The following is a 17,461-nucleotide window of genomic DNA, read 5'->3' as shown; positions in this document are numbered from 1 at the left end:
ACTGTGCAGAAACAGAAATCATAAGCAATGACGTCATACATGATCGATGGAAATATGGATTTTTGGTTGTGTTTTGATTATTTTCTCTTCTGTAGAGAACCCCATGTTCAAAAATCTCATTTCACTCAGTAGTGTGTTACCATATTCTTCTCATCTCAGTGACCAGCTTGTTGTTTTCCTTAAAGAAGATACACGTCAGGAATGGCCATCACCCATAGCACGTTTTTCCTGCCTGCCCCATTTACACATGACCTGAGTCAAACAGAATTTGAAAAATGATTTCTGTTTCAGTTTACTTGCATGCCAGATCAGCAAGTTTGCCACATGACATGTCAGACAATTCAAATTTTTGACAGCTGTGAAGCCAAAATAATAAAAAGACGTGTTGCCATATAAACTGTTTCACATTAGGAGTCATAAAATAATAGAATAAACAGAACTGCCTGGTCTGTATTCTTTACAAAAGGTATATTTGGCATTGCACTTTATCTGTGCCCTACTGTGCTTTCCATCGTCCCATTATATGTATGTGTATATATATTTTATGCACAGTGGATTTCCTGTTATTTGTTGTTATTTGGGGATATGGATAAAATGAATCCTTTACTCTTTGGCCTTAAGCAATGGTACAAGGACTGTACTTATATAGTGCCTTTCTGACTACTCAAAGCATTTCAACTACATATCTCATTCACACACTGATGGCAGAACTGCTCATCAAAGTAACTAATCATTCACACACCGAAGGCACTCGGGAGTAATTTGGGGTTCAGTGTCGTGCCCAAGGACACTTCGACATGTGGGCTGGGGGGAAGCCGGGATCGAACCACCGACCTTCCGACCCGCTCTACCACTAAACCACAGTCGCCCCAGCAGTGTGGCAAAGTTTCAAGACAAATAAAATTTCTTTCATTAATAATAAGCTAATTTAAACATAGGTTTGTATTTTTCTTTGGCAGCCTGTAGAAGGCTCATATTAGCTGCACAGAACAGGGACGGTGGATTTCGTTCTCCATCTCTTACATCGAAACAGGGGATCTCTTTGCGGCCAGTATGGACAGGAGGATCAATAACGGCAATCAGAAACTCTTTCATTGTACATATACGCAGGTTGGCGTGCTTGGAGTGAAACTATCTTTTAAGTCTCGTTTCTGATAGGTACACCGTGCAGAAACTCAACTGAACCTGTTCCACAGGTTTTGAATTGATTTTAACAATGAGTAGGGGCCTTAAAGGGCAACAGGGGCCTTATGATCTAACCATATGTTGTGAAATTGAGGAGTGTCTAGGATTGATGTATTAGATGCTTTTGTATTAAAGACTTACCTCTGATATCTTTTTTAAATGTGCATAGCTTTACATGTGTAACAATTTATCAAATATAGAAAGAAAGTTTGATTATATCAATCTTTCATTTCGGCAAAACATGGTGTCTTTGAGTATATGAAACGTATGAAAGTATATGAAGTTTATGCAGTTAAGCGCATCTGTCTTAGATGAAAAGTGTGCTTTGCATCAGTTCTTAGTCATTTGAACGACTCAAAGGAGGAAGCCTTGAAAAGCAGTGTATGAAAACACTGCTGAGATGATTTGTCCTTTGCCTTTTCCTCATCCGAACAAAGGAATAGTAAGTCGTTCAGAGAAGAAAAACTTTTTTCTGTGACCAAAAACTTGAATTATTGTTAATAAGATAAACACCACACACCTGGTAGTTGGTGCAGGTTAAATCAGTTTAAAAAATGCTAATAAAGGCATTCACCACTGGTGAAAAGTTTATCCCAGAAGTGTTACTGAATTATTTTTATGCTTGTATCAAAGCCACGTGGGAAGACATTAAGGTTGAGGACTTAAAATAAGGTACAGGACACCCATGATCGGGTCATGACAACAGAATGTAAAGATACTCAGCATTAGACAAACTTTACCATCTTAGGCACTGAAATGAAACTAAAGCTACTTCTCTACTTCTGTATATAACACTCAAGCATGGTAAGTGAAAGCTTCACCATGGTGAACATTTGTACTGATGCATCCATAGACCACCTCGTGTCTGATTCTTTATTACTTCATTACGGGCTTGGTGACTAGAATTAAATAAAGAAAAATTGTAATTATTAGCAGAAGATGGTGTGGCTATGGATGGAACTGTGGATGGTGATGTTCAACCAAAACTCCTACAAAAAAACGACTCATAAAGTACAGAAAAACGAGACACATGAATGTTTTTCATTGTCATATGATCTTTTCCTGTGGGTTTGATTCCTGTGTGCAGTAAGGAGCAGCAGCGGTCAGCAAAGGCCATGTCAGTTTGGGAGCAGAGGACCAATCAGCTGAGGAGACACAACATGAGGGCGAGCAGTGAGGCTTTGTTCAACGAGCTCGACCCCGAGGAGCGCCTCCGGATCTCCTCCGCCCTCCACCTGCATCCTGACATGAAGACTCACCTGGACCGGCCGCTCGTGGTGGAGGCCAGGGACGGCGACAAACCCAGCAGGCCTCCTGAAGGAGGACGGGAGGAGGCGGGGGATCCCCAGCAGGACGGGTTGGGAGACAACTTCCACACGCACTCCAGGAAGCATCACCGGCACCGCGACAAGAACGGGGAGAGCAGGGATGGAGGCACGGCCGGAGGAGGGAGGCACCACACCCACCACAGCCGGAACCGAGATCACAACGGCGACGGTGCCCAGACAAAAGAGTGGAGAGGGGAGAGAAGCCACAGCCGCGATGGAGGGCAGGGACACAGGCACCACCACCAGGCCGGCTCCCCCGAGGAGGAGGCCAATGACGTACGAGGAGGAGGAGAAGAAAGGGGGCATCGCCACCATCACTCCCATCGTCCACTGAAAGAGGGAAACGGGATGATAGCGAATGGTGCACAGGGAGAACGCAGGGGGAAGGGGGGAGGAGGAGGGGACAGTAATGGAGAGAGGAAGGGACGCTGCTCTCGAATGGTCAGAGCTCAGTCTACACTGGATGGAGAGGACTACAACAGGAACAAGAATGGAACCAAAGGTTACAGGTAAGACTGCAGATATTATAGTCTATAAATCAAGATGTTTTGTATATGTTCCTCATATTGTTGATATTACATGTTTTTTTCATAATTAATAACTTTACAATGGCCTAACTTTAGATTGTTAACATCTTAAACAATTCAAAATAGTAGAAAAGTACACAATAGTGCGTTTTTAATGGAAAAGCCTGTTTTTATTTACAAGCTGAGTCTTGTTTTTTACTTTTGACATTTTACACACCAACTTTATTGCTTCTGTGTTGCTTTGTCTAGCATTGTCATCACCTGTCCAGATCTCAGCAATGAAATTGATGAGTTGAATGTTATCATATCTGGTGCAAATAATGCCAAAATCTATGCAAACAAGACCCGGGTTGTAAAAGAAATAATAAATTAATAGATAATGATGATAAAAACTATATACCTTCAAAGGTTTTCAGCTGGTGGCTTGGCTATGAATAAAAAGTGATAGGACAACAGAATACGTAGACAGATAAGTGTTATCATCTCTCACAGTTTCAATAATGAAAATCTCAGAAATGTTTACACTTGCTGGGAACACCTTTGTGCTGAAGCACAGTTATGAATGTGAATTTACAGGCATACTTAATACGTAACATACTGTACCTTCGGCAACCAAATTCTATATCAGAATGTGCACTGTGCCTAAATCATACAGGTCTGAAAGGTTATATAAATACAGGTTTTTCATACAGAAAAATACAAACCTATGTTTAAATTAGCTTATTATTAATGAAAGAAATTTTATTTGTCTTGAAACTTTGCCACACTGCTGGGGCGACTGTGGCAATGCTATTATGTTGCATTTCAATGTCAGCTCATCAAGCCTACGTCAAGGCTATGGATATACTTGACAGCTCTCTCTTGAAAGTGGCTATAATCAATATTTTTATAATAACAATGTATCAAATGGCAATGTGAAAACAATGCGACAATGTGAAAGGAGTTGCTCGTAGTGATGAACCTACAGAGAATTATCACGTTTATCCCTTTCTGCCTTACGGAGATTTGTAGCAAGTGTCAGTTCATTGTTTAGCTATCCGGTTACTGTTTTGGTTCACTCTCACTGCTCTCATATCACTGTTTCCCTCCGCAGCAGGCAGCTGTTTTCAGTGAAAAAGCTCAAAAAACCTGCTGCACACTACCTCTCCAGCATCAAACAACAGACAGACAAAGTTAGCGATTAGCTGGTGAACATAGTGGATCATTTAGCATCTAAAGAGTCAGATGTTTCCCTCAGGAGTTGGTAGAGAAAAAAGACAGAGCTAAAGGAGAGTGAATACAGGTGTGCAGAAACATGATTCCAAATGAGTGATAATGTTGCTGCTGGATGTGTAATTACAACTTGTTTACGCTGCCCCCAAGTGGCAAAAAAAAACATTGCAGGTTTAGAACTAGAACCGCCAGGAGTCGCTGTATACCTAAAACCGCCAATAGGTAAAATTTACCCACTATTAGAATACATTGATTTTGTGATTATTTCTCTAGGCCTTGCTCAAACACACTTTGCGCAGACATTCAGCACCTTGGGTGTACACTTCCCACAAACAGCATCCCAGCATTTCGGGCATTTGCAGAATGTTTTACTGTGTTTGCATTCCGCCTTCACCATACAGGCCATTTTTCTCCTGCACTCTTCTGCACCTGTGAAGGGCACGTCCATGGGTGGTGGCTCTTTTGATGCCATCCACTCCGCGCTGTTGTAGTTATATTCTAAACACAGTCTGAATTTAAATGCAGCAGATAATTTAGAAAAAAAAGATTGACTATTGCAGTGTTTTTATAGGCTTACACGATAATAATGACACCTCTCCTTCACTCAATGCATAGAGAAAGTCTAATGCCTGTTTTGCATTCATAACTCTCTTTCTCTTATCCAAATTGAAGGTTAGCCTATGACTTGACACAGCTCTATCACGCACGGTAGTAGACAAAAGGCACCCATAGAATGTTTATCTAAACACGCAAAATTAATAGGACGAAAATGACTGCATTCTCTATCGGGGTCAATTTTACCCGCTAGTGCTTATAGGTATAAATATTTGTTGATAAGGTACAGGCGTAACAGCGGCATGTCATAACATCATCTAAACACTCGCTACAAATCTCTGATTGGCCTGTTATGTATCTGACTGCGCTTAATTAATTCTCTGGTGGATTTTTTAGACTTAAATTTCATATTCTAAGACACTATGTAAGACATAGTAAGAATAATAGACTATTTGCATCAGTTTGCAGTTATTAATAAACACCACATAACTGTGTATTTGGATAGCAGTAGAGACTATTTATAGTTTGTTGCCACATAAGTTGTGGTCTGTTTCCCAGGAGGAAAGAGAAACTTTCTCATATGGATCTCATTTGGTAGAAATGGCTTGAAGCACCCTGAAAGCAGAGTTTAATGATGCCTGTGATAAGATACACATCTCTTTCCCCAGGGAGAGGCAGCCAGATGCCGAGGAGGACGGCCTCGCCTCCAGTCCTCTGCAGCCAATGCGGAGTAGCCTGAGTCTTGGAGAAAAGCAAGAGGATGCTGACAACCAGAAGAACTCCACCCGAGCCAGCCAGGCTGGCCTCAACAGCAACGCCATCCACATCCCTGTCACTATCACTGCTCCGCCTGGAGAAACTACCATCATACCCAGTGAGTACAGCACGTCATTGTCACATCAAGTGGTAAAGGATTGGGAAGGTTGAAGTTTTATTTTTTAAGTTTTGGCCATTATTTGTATCGGTTCTAAGATTAAAACATCTTCTTATGATATTTCCACTAGTCATCACTTTACAGCAGAGTCATTCGGGGTAATTAAAGCTAATTAAGAATATCACCACAGCCCCAGATCTCATCAAAGAAATTGATGAGTAAAATCATTCATATATCATATACAATAGGAATGATATCCAAATGTATCAAAATAAGAACAAAAAAAAACTGAATAAGCACTGTTCAACAATACAATGTATACAGAGAGAGTATACAGCCGTGCTAGCGGCTCTGTGAGGCTGTACTTAGGCACAGCAATGCTTTGAGTTAAATGCAGACTTTGCCATCCTTAGAGGCATGCTGCTAGCATCACAATCAGAATCAGAATCAGCTTTATTGGCCAGGTATGTGTGTACACATAAAAGGAATTTGACTCCGGGTTTTCGTTGTTCTCAATGTACATACACAGAAATAGACATACCGGTACGTACAGCTTAAAACAAGGACAACATGCTCGACAAGGTAAAAATAAACATTAAATTGTTTTTATATATATATATATAAAACAACAACAATAACATTTGTAGACAGTAAGAGAATAGTGCAATGGTGCAGAGTGCAATGGATGCTGAAATAAATATGATTAATATAACAGGTTGCTTTATATACATGAGGTAGTTGGATATGACAGTATGTATAGCGTGCATAGATTTGTTAAAAAACTGTGTATTTAAACAATGAGAATATATCATTTACAGGTACAGTGGATGTTTGTGTCACAGGGTTATTGCACAGGGATTGTTCCTGACACTATGTGACTGGTGTTAACTGTTCATCAGAGTGATGGCCTGTGGGTAGAAACTGTTCTTGTGTCTGGTCGTTTTGGCGTACAGTGCTCTGTAGCGCCTACCAGAGGGGAGAAGTTGGAACAGGTTGTGGCCAGGGTGTGGTGGATCTGCAGTGATGTTTCCTGCACGTTTCCTGACTCTGAATGGAGGGCAGGTCGGCACCGATCATTCTTTCTGCAGTCCTGACTGTCCGCTGCCGTCTCTTCCTGTCCTGTTTGGTGGCAGATCCAAACCAGACAGTGATGGATGTGCAGAGAACAGACTGAATAATAGCGGTGTAAAATTAGATCAGCAGCTCCTTAGGCAGGTTGAACTTCCTGAGCTGGTGCAGGAAGTACATTCTCTGCTGGGCCTTCTTGATGATGGAGACTATGTTGGATGCCCACTGTAGATCCTAGGAGATTGTGGATCCCAGAAACCTCAAGGTTTCTACAGCAGACACTGTGTTGTTGAGTATGGTGATGGGGGGCAGTGTTGTAGGGCTTCTCCTGAAGTCCACTGTCATCTCCACAGTTTTGAGTGTGTTAAACTCCAGGTTGTTCTGACCGCACCAGAGGGCCAGCTGTTTAACCTCACGTCTGTATGTAGACTCGTCACCGTCCTGGATGAGGCAGATGGCCATTGTGTCATCTGCAAACTTCAGGAGTTTAACAGATGAGTCTCCTTTGTGTAGAGGGAGAAGAGCAGTGGGGAGAGCACACACCCCTGGGGGGCGCCAGTGCTGATTGTGATGTTCCCCAGCCTCACCTGCTGCCTCCGGTCTGTCAGGAAGTTTATGATCCACTGACAGGTGGGGGCTGGGACAGTGAGCTGGGTGGGTTTGGTATGAAGGATGTCTTGGATGATGGTGTTGAAGTCCACGAACAGGATCCTTGCATATGTTTCTGGAGAGTGGAGCTATTGCAGGATGTAGTGCAGTCTCATGTTGACTGCATCATCCACTGACCTGTTTGCTCTTTAGGCAAACTGCAGGGGTCCAGCAACTGGGGGGTCTGTGATGTCCTCCAGGCGGGTCAACACCAGTCTTTCTAAGGACTTTATGACTACAGACGTCAGGGCGATGGGCCTGTAGTTATTACGGGGAGCAGGACAATTGTGGAGCGTTTGAAGCAGGAGGGAACTCATCTCCAGTGATCTATTGAAGATCTGCGTAAAGATGGGGGCCAGCTGGTCAGCACAGACTTTCAGGCAGGAGGGTGACATGCCGTCTAGTCCTAGTGCCTTCCCGATCTTCTGTCTTTTTTACACTTTTACCAAACAAGGCCAGCATAATGTTGCCCCAGTGTGTAATTTTAGATAGCATGCCGGTGTTGTGTCGAAGTCGGTTCCCCATCAGATAGTATTCTCCTACCATTAGAATAGTGTTTCCAGTAGTGCCCCCCCATGGTTGGGGTTAGGGATTAGGTTGGGGAAACATATCGACGGGGGAACAGTCTTCGACACAACACTAGTGTTCCAGAAAATACCCCCTCAACATAGGCAGAGCTGATCGTCATAGTGACGCTATGAATAGCAGATAAGAAACAACACACGGGAGCTTTACTTTGGTCTTGAGAAGCTACAGCCTTTATTCTCTCACTGTACATTTACCGCCAGATTGACTCACCTTTTCCTCTGCACCGCTTGTATTCACCGTCACCACACACTCACTACACACACGTGTGTGTCCCGTCCTGCCTGCTCACCCTTTTTACACAGACATCGATTCTACCTCCACTGCCGTCTCAAAGGTGGAACAACAATTGCCCCACATTCCGTGTTTGTACGTTTTGTACAGAACGGGGGAGGCGGAATAACGGGCTGTGTAAAAGGGGCTGGTGAAAGAGAGCCAGAGAGCGCAGTACCGAGGCTGCCATCCGCTCCGCCATCTTGCCAAGCATGGCTAATAATCAACTAACTAATAATGCCACAAGCAGTGTATTCTATTATAATACTTCAATTGCATTTGGATTTCTTTGCCACTTTTCTCTGGTAACTCTGGTTGCTATTTTTGTAATCTGAAGAAAAAGATTTAACTAGTTACATTACCAAATGCTTCTAGTTCAGGAATACTATATCTGTTTATGGTGACTATGTAACGGACGTAATTTTTACTCAAGTGTGTGTGTTTGTTTTTGCAAATTTCTTTTTATGATCAACAAAGATTTTTATGAGAAATGTCTAATTTGTCAAGTTGTTTATTATACGTTATTATGAATGCAGAAAGTAAATGCTATCATATAACAACTACATAGACCAGTAGCCTGCATTTAAAATTCACAGAAAAAATCTCTAATGTTTCTGCTTCTTTGAGCTAAACGAATGTATTTATTTTTCCACACCAGTGAACAACATTGACTGCGACAACTTCCGACTCAGTGATGAGAAGAAAGATCTGGAGGAGGAGGAGGAGGCTAATGGGCCTCGGCAGATCCTTCCCTACAGCTCCATGTTCGTCTTCGGGCAAACAAACCCGTAAGTCATAACTGGGAGGTGACTGAGAGCTATATATTTTCTATATTAAACTACTTGTACTTGTACTGCTTATTTCTGCATCCCCATTCATTACTTAATTAAAGGGACAGTTCACTCCAAAATCAAAAATACATATTTTTCCTCACCAGGTCATGGTTTCTGGACAGAATTTTTTTTTCAAATGTATTTTTTTGGCGCTTTGAGCACCACAAGCCGAGAGCCATGTAGTTCCATTATATTCAAAAAATGCAGACATCTCTACGGCCGATATCTCCAAAACTCGGCAACTCACACCAAAACAATCTAGATGGATAAATAGCACTACAGGCAAGAGGGAGTAGAGAAGTTGAGCTGTCCCCACTTGGTGGTGAGTTGGATCAGGAGACAGGGAAAGCTGCCAGAACATCTGGTAGTCAACAAGGTCTCGAACTCCTGCCTGCCGTGATCAAACCCTCCATCTCAGAAGAACTGCCATCCTTACCTTGTATAACTGGAGTGAAAGCTATGTCTGCTGTGTCTGTCCTCTCTCCTCTGCTTCTGTTGGCTTCATTAGACCGTGAAATCCAGCGCACACTGGGGTGATTTGTAGCTGAGTGTAAAGCAGTTGGGAAGAGTGCCAGCACCTCAAATCTGAGGCCATGGTACTCTGCTGAGAAATGATGGTTTGGTGTCCCGAGGGAACGAGTATCTCAGGATGTTTTTTATGAGTGAGCTAAAGTGCAGATGCGCAGTGATGCAGGCGTTGTACCAGACTGTCGTGGTGAAGAGGGAGCTGAGGCTGAAGATGAAGCTCTTGATTTACCAGTTGATCTACGTTCCAAACACACATATCATCATGAACTCTTGGTCGCGACTGAAAGAATTAAATCACACATACAAGCAGTGACCTTTTAAAAGACCTGTGATACAGTTCCTACCTTTAATGATGTCCAATTATTAACTCCTGAAATTGCAGAAAAAGTACTGTTATTTGTTAGTTAGCTTATTGAGTGTCTTATAGAAACAGACAGCATATAATAACTTTTTAATGCAGAGGCAGCTCTTTCAAGGTTGTTACATATTAATTCCATTAAAAGACATTGCGAACCCAGATGACCCTGAGTCATGTGGTACCCTGAGGCTGAGACATGTCCACATTTGTGCAGTATTTTGACGGATATGCATGTTGTCCTCGGCCTGTTATGGGAGGACGTCACCTAGTGAGCTGTCACTACTCTATACTCTCTACTCTGTGTGTACTTTTACATTTGTGTACGTGTGTGTTAATATGTGTGTGGTCTTGCAGGGTGCGGCGGCTGTGTCATTACGTGGTCAACCTACGCTACTTTGAAATGTGCATCCTGATGGTGATTACCATGAGCAGCATCGCTCTGGCAGCCGAAGACCCAGTGCAAGCCAACGCACCGCACAACAACGTGAGTCAGACTGACATCTAGACTTCATAAATAAACATCTGGAAGTACACAACAAACACACTGGTTGTCAGACGCATAGTCACACAGGCCGGTATTTACATGAAAATGTGCATGCTCACACAAGCGCACGAGTATTCATGCACAAACATGTCTCGTTTGGGCTGACTGGCTGATTCATTGTGACTGATGAGGTCCTTCCTAACAGGGCTCGACAGTTTGCCCATATTGACGAACAAACGGTAGGAAGCACAAAAACAGCTTTTTTGAGTAATTTGGAGTCAAATGCTGTCTTTCTGACTTGATATTTTTATAATAAAACACCAAAAGAGGCACATATCCAGTTTGGCAAAATATTTCTGTACTGTTTATATCCTTGCATGGCACCTTAGCCCATGTTGGGAATGAGGAGGTAATACAAGCATACAGACACGTGACTTGAGTTTTTGCATTTTGACAGACGAGCACAACTAATTCGTATTCTAGTCAGGGGCACAGAAGCAATCTGAGGTGATGTTGTGCGTGTCAGTTTGCGTGTTGTTTATTCTTGTGTGGGTGTTCAGGCAATGTGAGTTAGTGCAGGGGAGTGCAAAGCTGACAGAGCTTGAGACCTCTGACAGGGCAGAGGACCATGTTGTGCATATCTGATCCATTCGCACACACACACACACACTTCCAAAGTGTCTTAAACTGCAAACATCTGTCACTGGATCAGTTGACGAGTCATCTCACAGGATATTTCTTACACTCTGTTTTTGCAGGTTCTCAAGTATCTGGATTATGTCTTTACTGGGGTCTTCACTTTTGAGATGGTGATTAAGGTGAGAAGGCTGTCAAACTGGAGGTTCACTTTGATTTGAGCTCTGAACAACCAGCTATGCAAGGTTTTGGTCATTTGCAGGTCAAAAATTATCTAGGATTCTAGGTTGGCCTAAATGTGTTTGAGAATTGAAACTTTTTTATTTGTTTAGGTTAGCTATAACCATGGTTTCAACAATATTTCAATGATCTTTTCATCTAATTAGGACTTGCTTCATATTGAGATATAGTCGTTTTCAACCAAATTTAGCTTGGTTTTATTAGCTGTCTTTTGATCTGCAATTCATCAAATCTGTGTTTTACTGGGAATGCTAGCACACAGCGGACAGCATTGTCATACCACTGGCATTGCTGATTGGGTTTGTGGTTTTACATTTCTCGGTGATAAAGATAATGAATGCTCTGCGTCACTGAAAAGGAAAAGTACTAAATATTTAATCCCGAGGGCTTTTAAAGACTTTTATGAGCTAAGGAGGTCAGAATAATTTCTAGAAGAGGCTTTAAAACAAAGACAGTGTCTGTGTCAGTTTGTATGATTTTTGTAAATTATTCTGTTACTATTTATTCTGTGACTCGAGATGATTGACTTGGGACTGCTCCTCCACCCTGGCTCTTATTTTCGTGACCTGTGGAACATTCTGGACTTCATTGTGGTCAGCGGAGCACTGGTGGCCTTTGCCTGCTCGTAAGTCAACTTTTCCTTTATTCCTTAATATAATGTAATTCAAGGATGGATACAACCGTACCACAACATGGTGAAACAATGGTTGTCTTGTACTGCAGTATTTTTATCTGACTCTCCAGTGTCCATCCCTGGAGCAGGCAGCGTTCTAACAAACTGGGGCTATGTGCCTCTGCTCCTGTGTTTTGCTCTAACAAACAACTCCAATGTGTTCATCCAATTATTCCTCATGAACTCTTAGGCTTTTGTGCTGCCTGGGGTTATTTTGCCGACATGACTATGTCAAACTCATCTTTCATTGTTACATAAAGGCTTCACGGCCCCGCCTTGCTAGTCGGCTAATGGGCCATGCACACTTTGGCTGATAGGTTTAAGGTTCAAGAGGGGACAAAAGGAGTACAGCAAAAGAGATTGTGCTAGTCTCTAAGCTGCCATGTAATTGCAACTCCTGCAGCTCAATTCACTGTGGAAATATTGTGGTATGACTCTAGTTTAACAGTAGTTTAACAAATTAAATTTTTCCTGGCATGTTTTTTTTGTTGTTTTAAATCCCAACTCCTGTCACAGTCAAGGACTGACATATCCAAGTCTTTTAGTTAGCAGCTGTGATTGTGCTAGATCTACTGTCTTTGTATTGTATGTCTTGATATTTGAAAATAACGAACAACATCAGGCTGAATTTTCTCTGCCAGGTTCATTATTTTTTTATGTTGGGACACATTGGGGGGCATTATCATGCTTTACTATGCCCACTTACCACATTCAGAATGAAAAGCTCCAGCAGCCATCTGTCTAAACTCCGCCACATGGTGTACCTCACACAGCTGCACCTTTGTGCCTCCTCTCATAACTATTTTGAGCAGGAAAACGGGCCTATTTTTCCCGACACTTACAATAATTACATCTTGAGTACCTACATTCATTATAAAGTGGCAATGAGTAAGTAATAAATACACAGCTGGACAGAAATCTAACATGCCGGTACTCCCTCTGGGTGAGTACTGGTCCAGTGAGAGTTAACTAGTAGCAAAAGAGGTAGTAGTGTCGCCGCGGTTACCTGCAGTTCATTATACCTCGCACACTGATATAGAAATTAAACTGACCAGATCTGTGTTTGAAGTGTCCTGTTATATGATTTTAACAGACACCTTCCAGCCAATCGGAAATAAATGTTAATTTATTCTGGGTCTCTGGAGTAGTGATTACATATTCAGTTTCAACCAGCGCTGTCAGTTATTTTGCATCCGCCACTATTTCACATATTGACTCTGTCCTGAAAGTTTGTCCACAGTTTGTCACCTGTGTATTTTTCTTTGTACTGCTGTCTCTGATTTCTTCTCTTTCGCCAGCTGTAGATTGATGCGTCTCTCTGTGTTTTATCTGTCTCTGTCTTCTCTCTTTCACTTTTTTCCTTCCTTCTTTGTTTTTCTGGCTTGGATTCTTTCAGGAGCCTTATGGGGTAATGCCTGCTCTCTCTGCCTGCGTATATATCCATGTGCTTGTCTTCCTGTTTCTGTCTTCTGCTTTCCTTCCTGTCCATCTTAGCCAGTGTCATTTGCAGAGTTTATAGATGTGTCTGCAGCATCCTTCCTCTCTCAGCTAAATGTTATGAACAAATGTCATATTTGCTATTCTTATCATCGCCGCCACAGTCACGATCAAAGATACTGGCATTTACTCTGTTTGTGTTATGTAACTGTGTTTGTGTTACATCTGTATTTGGGTTACATAAGTGCAATTACCTGTTCTCCATTTATCAGATATATTTTATGTGTGTTAATAGGAACAATATACATAATGCATAGTGTGGCAGCACTGTGAATAAAAAACATACTGTATTGTCAGAGACAACAGTTTGAAAGGTTCAAGCTTTCATAAGAGTGAAAAGGTATTCCAGATATTCATGAACACAAAGGATGAGTGCTGCTGTCCATAATAAGCACACACAAAAAAAAGATGCTAATTGAAAACTATTAAACAGAGTGAATGGTAAGTATAAAGCATTTTTCAATTTTAGACAAAGACTTAGTATAATAAAGATGCAGGATGATGTAGCTTTCAGCATTCTGTCAGTATCTTTCTAACTGCTAATGCACTCTTCATTTAAAAACACAAATCGCATACTTTGAGAGTGTACTAGCATCATCCTGTCCTGCAGGCTTAGCCCAGTATGCTGTGCCCCTGTCCGGATATAGCCAGAAGAGTGAGATTCACTCACCCAGGGGTTATCAGATCAAACCATTTTCCCTTCATCCCCCACTCCCAAATTCACTTCCTGTCCAGCATTTTGTCCCTCCTATCATCTCCCTCATCAACTCACATTCATGGCATGTAAGCGTGTAACAGGCTACATTCACATTGCAAGGCTTACAGGATAAGTCAGCTTTTTTTTTTTTTTTTTTTACAACTTGGATCTTATTTTCATAGTTTTGGCTTGTTATAATAATATACTCACCAAGTTAGCTGCTGTCGATCTGGGAAAGCGGGGACATCACTAAAAAGGCGCTCAGACAAGTTTAAGAGAAAACAAGACCGACGAACTGTAAAATTATTAGCCTACTGTAAACCGTTGTAAACATCCATCACAGTTTAGAGACCGATTTCCTGCTTCAACTCTGACCCGCCATATTTGCAGGTGTGTTCACTCTCAGTTTAACCACCAAATAAAAGGACTGACATCATTTGGCCAAGCTGTTGGATGTCACATGAAAGTTGTGGTTGCAAGGAACAGTTAATGTTTTTCATGTTGATTGAAGAAATCTGCAGATTTAAGAGTTTCTGTAAATCACCTTACAACCATCTTTGTACCTGCGTCGATCTCATGCACACCTGTTGCTATTTTTCTGGCACTGTCCCCATTCTTAATCCCGCCTAAAACGTTAGGTGAAGACTAGAGGTCTTCATGTGTCCAAAATGTTGGACCTGATCTGAAACGGACCTGTGGTAAACCTACCCAGACCTGACGTACATAAATTAATATTTAATAATGGTGTAAAATAATAATAATGTCGAACGACTGTAAAGTCATAGAAACAAATTCCAAAAATAATTAATTAATATGCTTCCGACTCCTATTTACAATAGAAATGATTGAAAGTTCTGTTTTCACCTCCTGCACCAACAATAAAACATTCTGTAGCCAACTGGGTGATAGATAGACAGAAGGTCATAATTATCCAACCAATTTAATATCTCTGAATCAAATTCCGAAAAATAATTCAATAACATGCATTTTACAAAGGCTACTGATTTCCTAGAATATTTTCTCCCGCAGTGATGTATTCCATATCTATTCGTGATTTATTATTCATTTTCTATTCCCTACATGTCTCTGCTGTTGCGAGACCGTATTTTCCCCTCGGGGATAAATAAAGAGCCACCTATGACATACCATCCATTCAGATCAATTCGGGTATTAGAGATATTGACAAACAGACCTGAGACACATATATAACAAGACCCTACCTGGCCCCATTAGACTTAGTACAATTTGGACTCAGTCTGACTCTGTCGAGTCTCGGTTCCTCAGAACCAGTGGACCCACGAAGACCTCCACACCAGACCTATTTGAATAGCTGAAAAAATCTGAAATGTGGCGATTCAGAGGTCTGAAACCAGTGTAGATGAAATAAACCCTCATTTAGATTGTATTGAGTTACAGAAGCTAGTAAGACAGCAGCTAGCCCGGAAGTGACGTCAGGACTTCCGGACTCTAACGCAGTATGTAACAGAAGGGCAACATACTGTGTGAAAGTGGCCAAATTGGAAAAGTTTAAAATGGATTTTTTTTTCTTCTATTCCTACTGTCTTGCAGATCTGGTCACATATGAGGGATAACATCTGATTTGATTCTCTCGGCTGCAGTGTGAACGTAGTCATACAGTAGATTGTTCTCATCAACAGCGTCCTCTCGTCTTTGCTTCTCTCAAACTGTCCATGGCGTCATGATCATCCTCTCGCTATGAATGTGATTTATTCATGTTCGGTACACATAACCGGTCTAATATTTTATCAGACTTGTCTGTTGCTTTGCTCTTTCACAGGGTAATTACTTTAAGTGCTTCTATTTGTCTCTTGTCTTTGTTTTCTTTTTGTATACTTTGATGTCGTAAGTTTGAAAGGCCGAATAATGTCACTGTATCTTCATTCCTGTGTGATATCAGCTTCAAATGTTTATTTTGCTCTGCCTTTCTTTATATGCTTGTTTGCTCTATTTATGTGGGGTGGTGTTTGTGTATTGTCTGTGTGTATGCTTATCATTGCTTTTTCTCATCAGATCGCAACAAAGTGTGGCCAGGTGGGAACTGTCCCTATCTACCTTTTGCTTATTGACTCCCTTGTCCCTTTTTCCCCACATGTGAAACACAGAACGCTCGTCTCGTCAACCTTTCCAAATAAACTTTGTCACCCTCCATCCCAAGGTGCTTGGGATATGACCATGATTTCCCTCCCTCCTTCCTCTCATCCCTTTTAGAAAAGTAACCTCCTGTCCCAATATTGGGACATCCAGGCAAAAAGACAATATTGGGAACTTCACCTCATAGCTTTCAGAAGGCCAACAGCTGCTGCTGACGCGCACTAGTATGAGTCTTTCCACTTACAAACTCAGGTATCATTTGTATCAAAGCTAAAAAGTCCTTATCGGTCGTTTCACCTTCATGTAAATCTCCTTTAATCTTGACTTAAGTGGGTTTAATTGTTCAAATCACTAAGAGATTATAGCCTGCAGCTTGATTCACCTCCCTGCCCTTCACCTACGTCTCTCCTTCTTTATGCAGTGGACTTAAAGGGAAATCGATAACGGATTATAGCTTCTCACCTGAATTCACCTCAAGCGGCTTTCTCATTGAAAAGCAGGTGTTCCTTACAGCATGTGCAGTCAGTGTATGTTTTTTTCCCATAAAGAACTTACTTGCCGATTTTTAGATTTTTCTTAAGAAGGGGATGACCATTTAAACCACTTTTCACCCTGATTTTATGTCTACACACATCCAAAAGATGATATTTTTTTTAAATTCTCTTATAGTAATTGTATATTTTCTCTAAAGCTGGAAGAAAATGCTGATCGCCAGACTTTACAGTAAACAAGGTCCTCTTGCAACGCTGACAGCTCAGAAAATACTCTGTGTAATAGAAAGTAAAGAGGAAAATAGAGAAAAATGCAAATGAGCTGCTGAATATGCACCAGATCCAAAACTGTTGAGTGTCTGTGGTGCAAATAATATTTTTTAAAAACGTATTTTAACCCAGATTTTAGATTGTTTTAATAATCAAAATAAACTCAAAGTACCAGAAAAATTAAAATAATGAGCCTTAACAGTTTGTTACCATTGAACCAGAATATATTTGGACATATATTATTCAAAAGTGTAACTGAATCCTCTGTAAAACGTGGAACTGCTGGATAAAAGTAGCCTGGTGCATCCTGTTTTGCTGAGGCAGTAAAGTGCTTCTGATTGGACATCAGATATTGCGTTCCTAAACAGGAAATGCTCCCTGCTTTCA

The 17,461-nt window shown here is 41.4% G+C and overlaps 1 protein-coding gene across 1 annotated transcript in view; it reads left to right on the top strand.

The window, feature by feature from the left end:
• Window positions 1-17,461, top strand: part of cacna1bb (calcium channel, voltage-dependent, N type, alpha 1B subunit, b) — a 178,772-nt gene that overhangs the window by 115,114 nt on the left and 46,197 nt on the right. Inside the window, 8 exon segments of the mRNA XM_044173254.1 lie at window positions 2,273-3,022; window positions 5,476-5,681; window positions 8,914-9,043; window positions 10,329-10,458; window positions 11,217-11,276; window positions 11,853-11,959; window positions 13,404-13,415; window positions 16,233-16,253. Coding sequence (XP_044029189.1) covers window positions 2,273-3,022; window positions 5,476-5,681; window positions 8,914-9,043; window positions 10,329-10,458; window positions 11,217-11,276; window positions 11,853-11,959; window positions 13,404-13,415; window positions 16,233-16,253 — 1,416 coding nt within the window.

The sequence above is a fragment of the Siniperca chuatsi genome, linkage group LG18 (assembly GCF_020085105.1).
Source record: "Siniperca chuatsi isolate FFG_IHB_CAS linkage group LG18, ASM2008510v1, whole genome shotgun sequence".
Classification (NCBI taxonomy): domain Eukaryota; kingdom Metazoa; phylum Chordata; class Actinopteri; order Centrarchiformes; family Sinipercidae; genus Siniperca; species Siniperca chuatsi.
The sequence above is the reverse complement of the archived record's forward strand: the minus strand, read 5'-3'. Positions and strand labels throughout refer to the sequence as shown.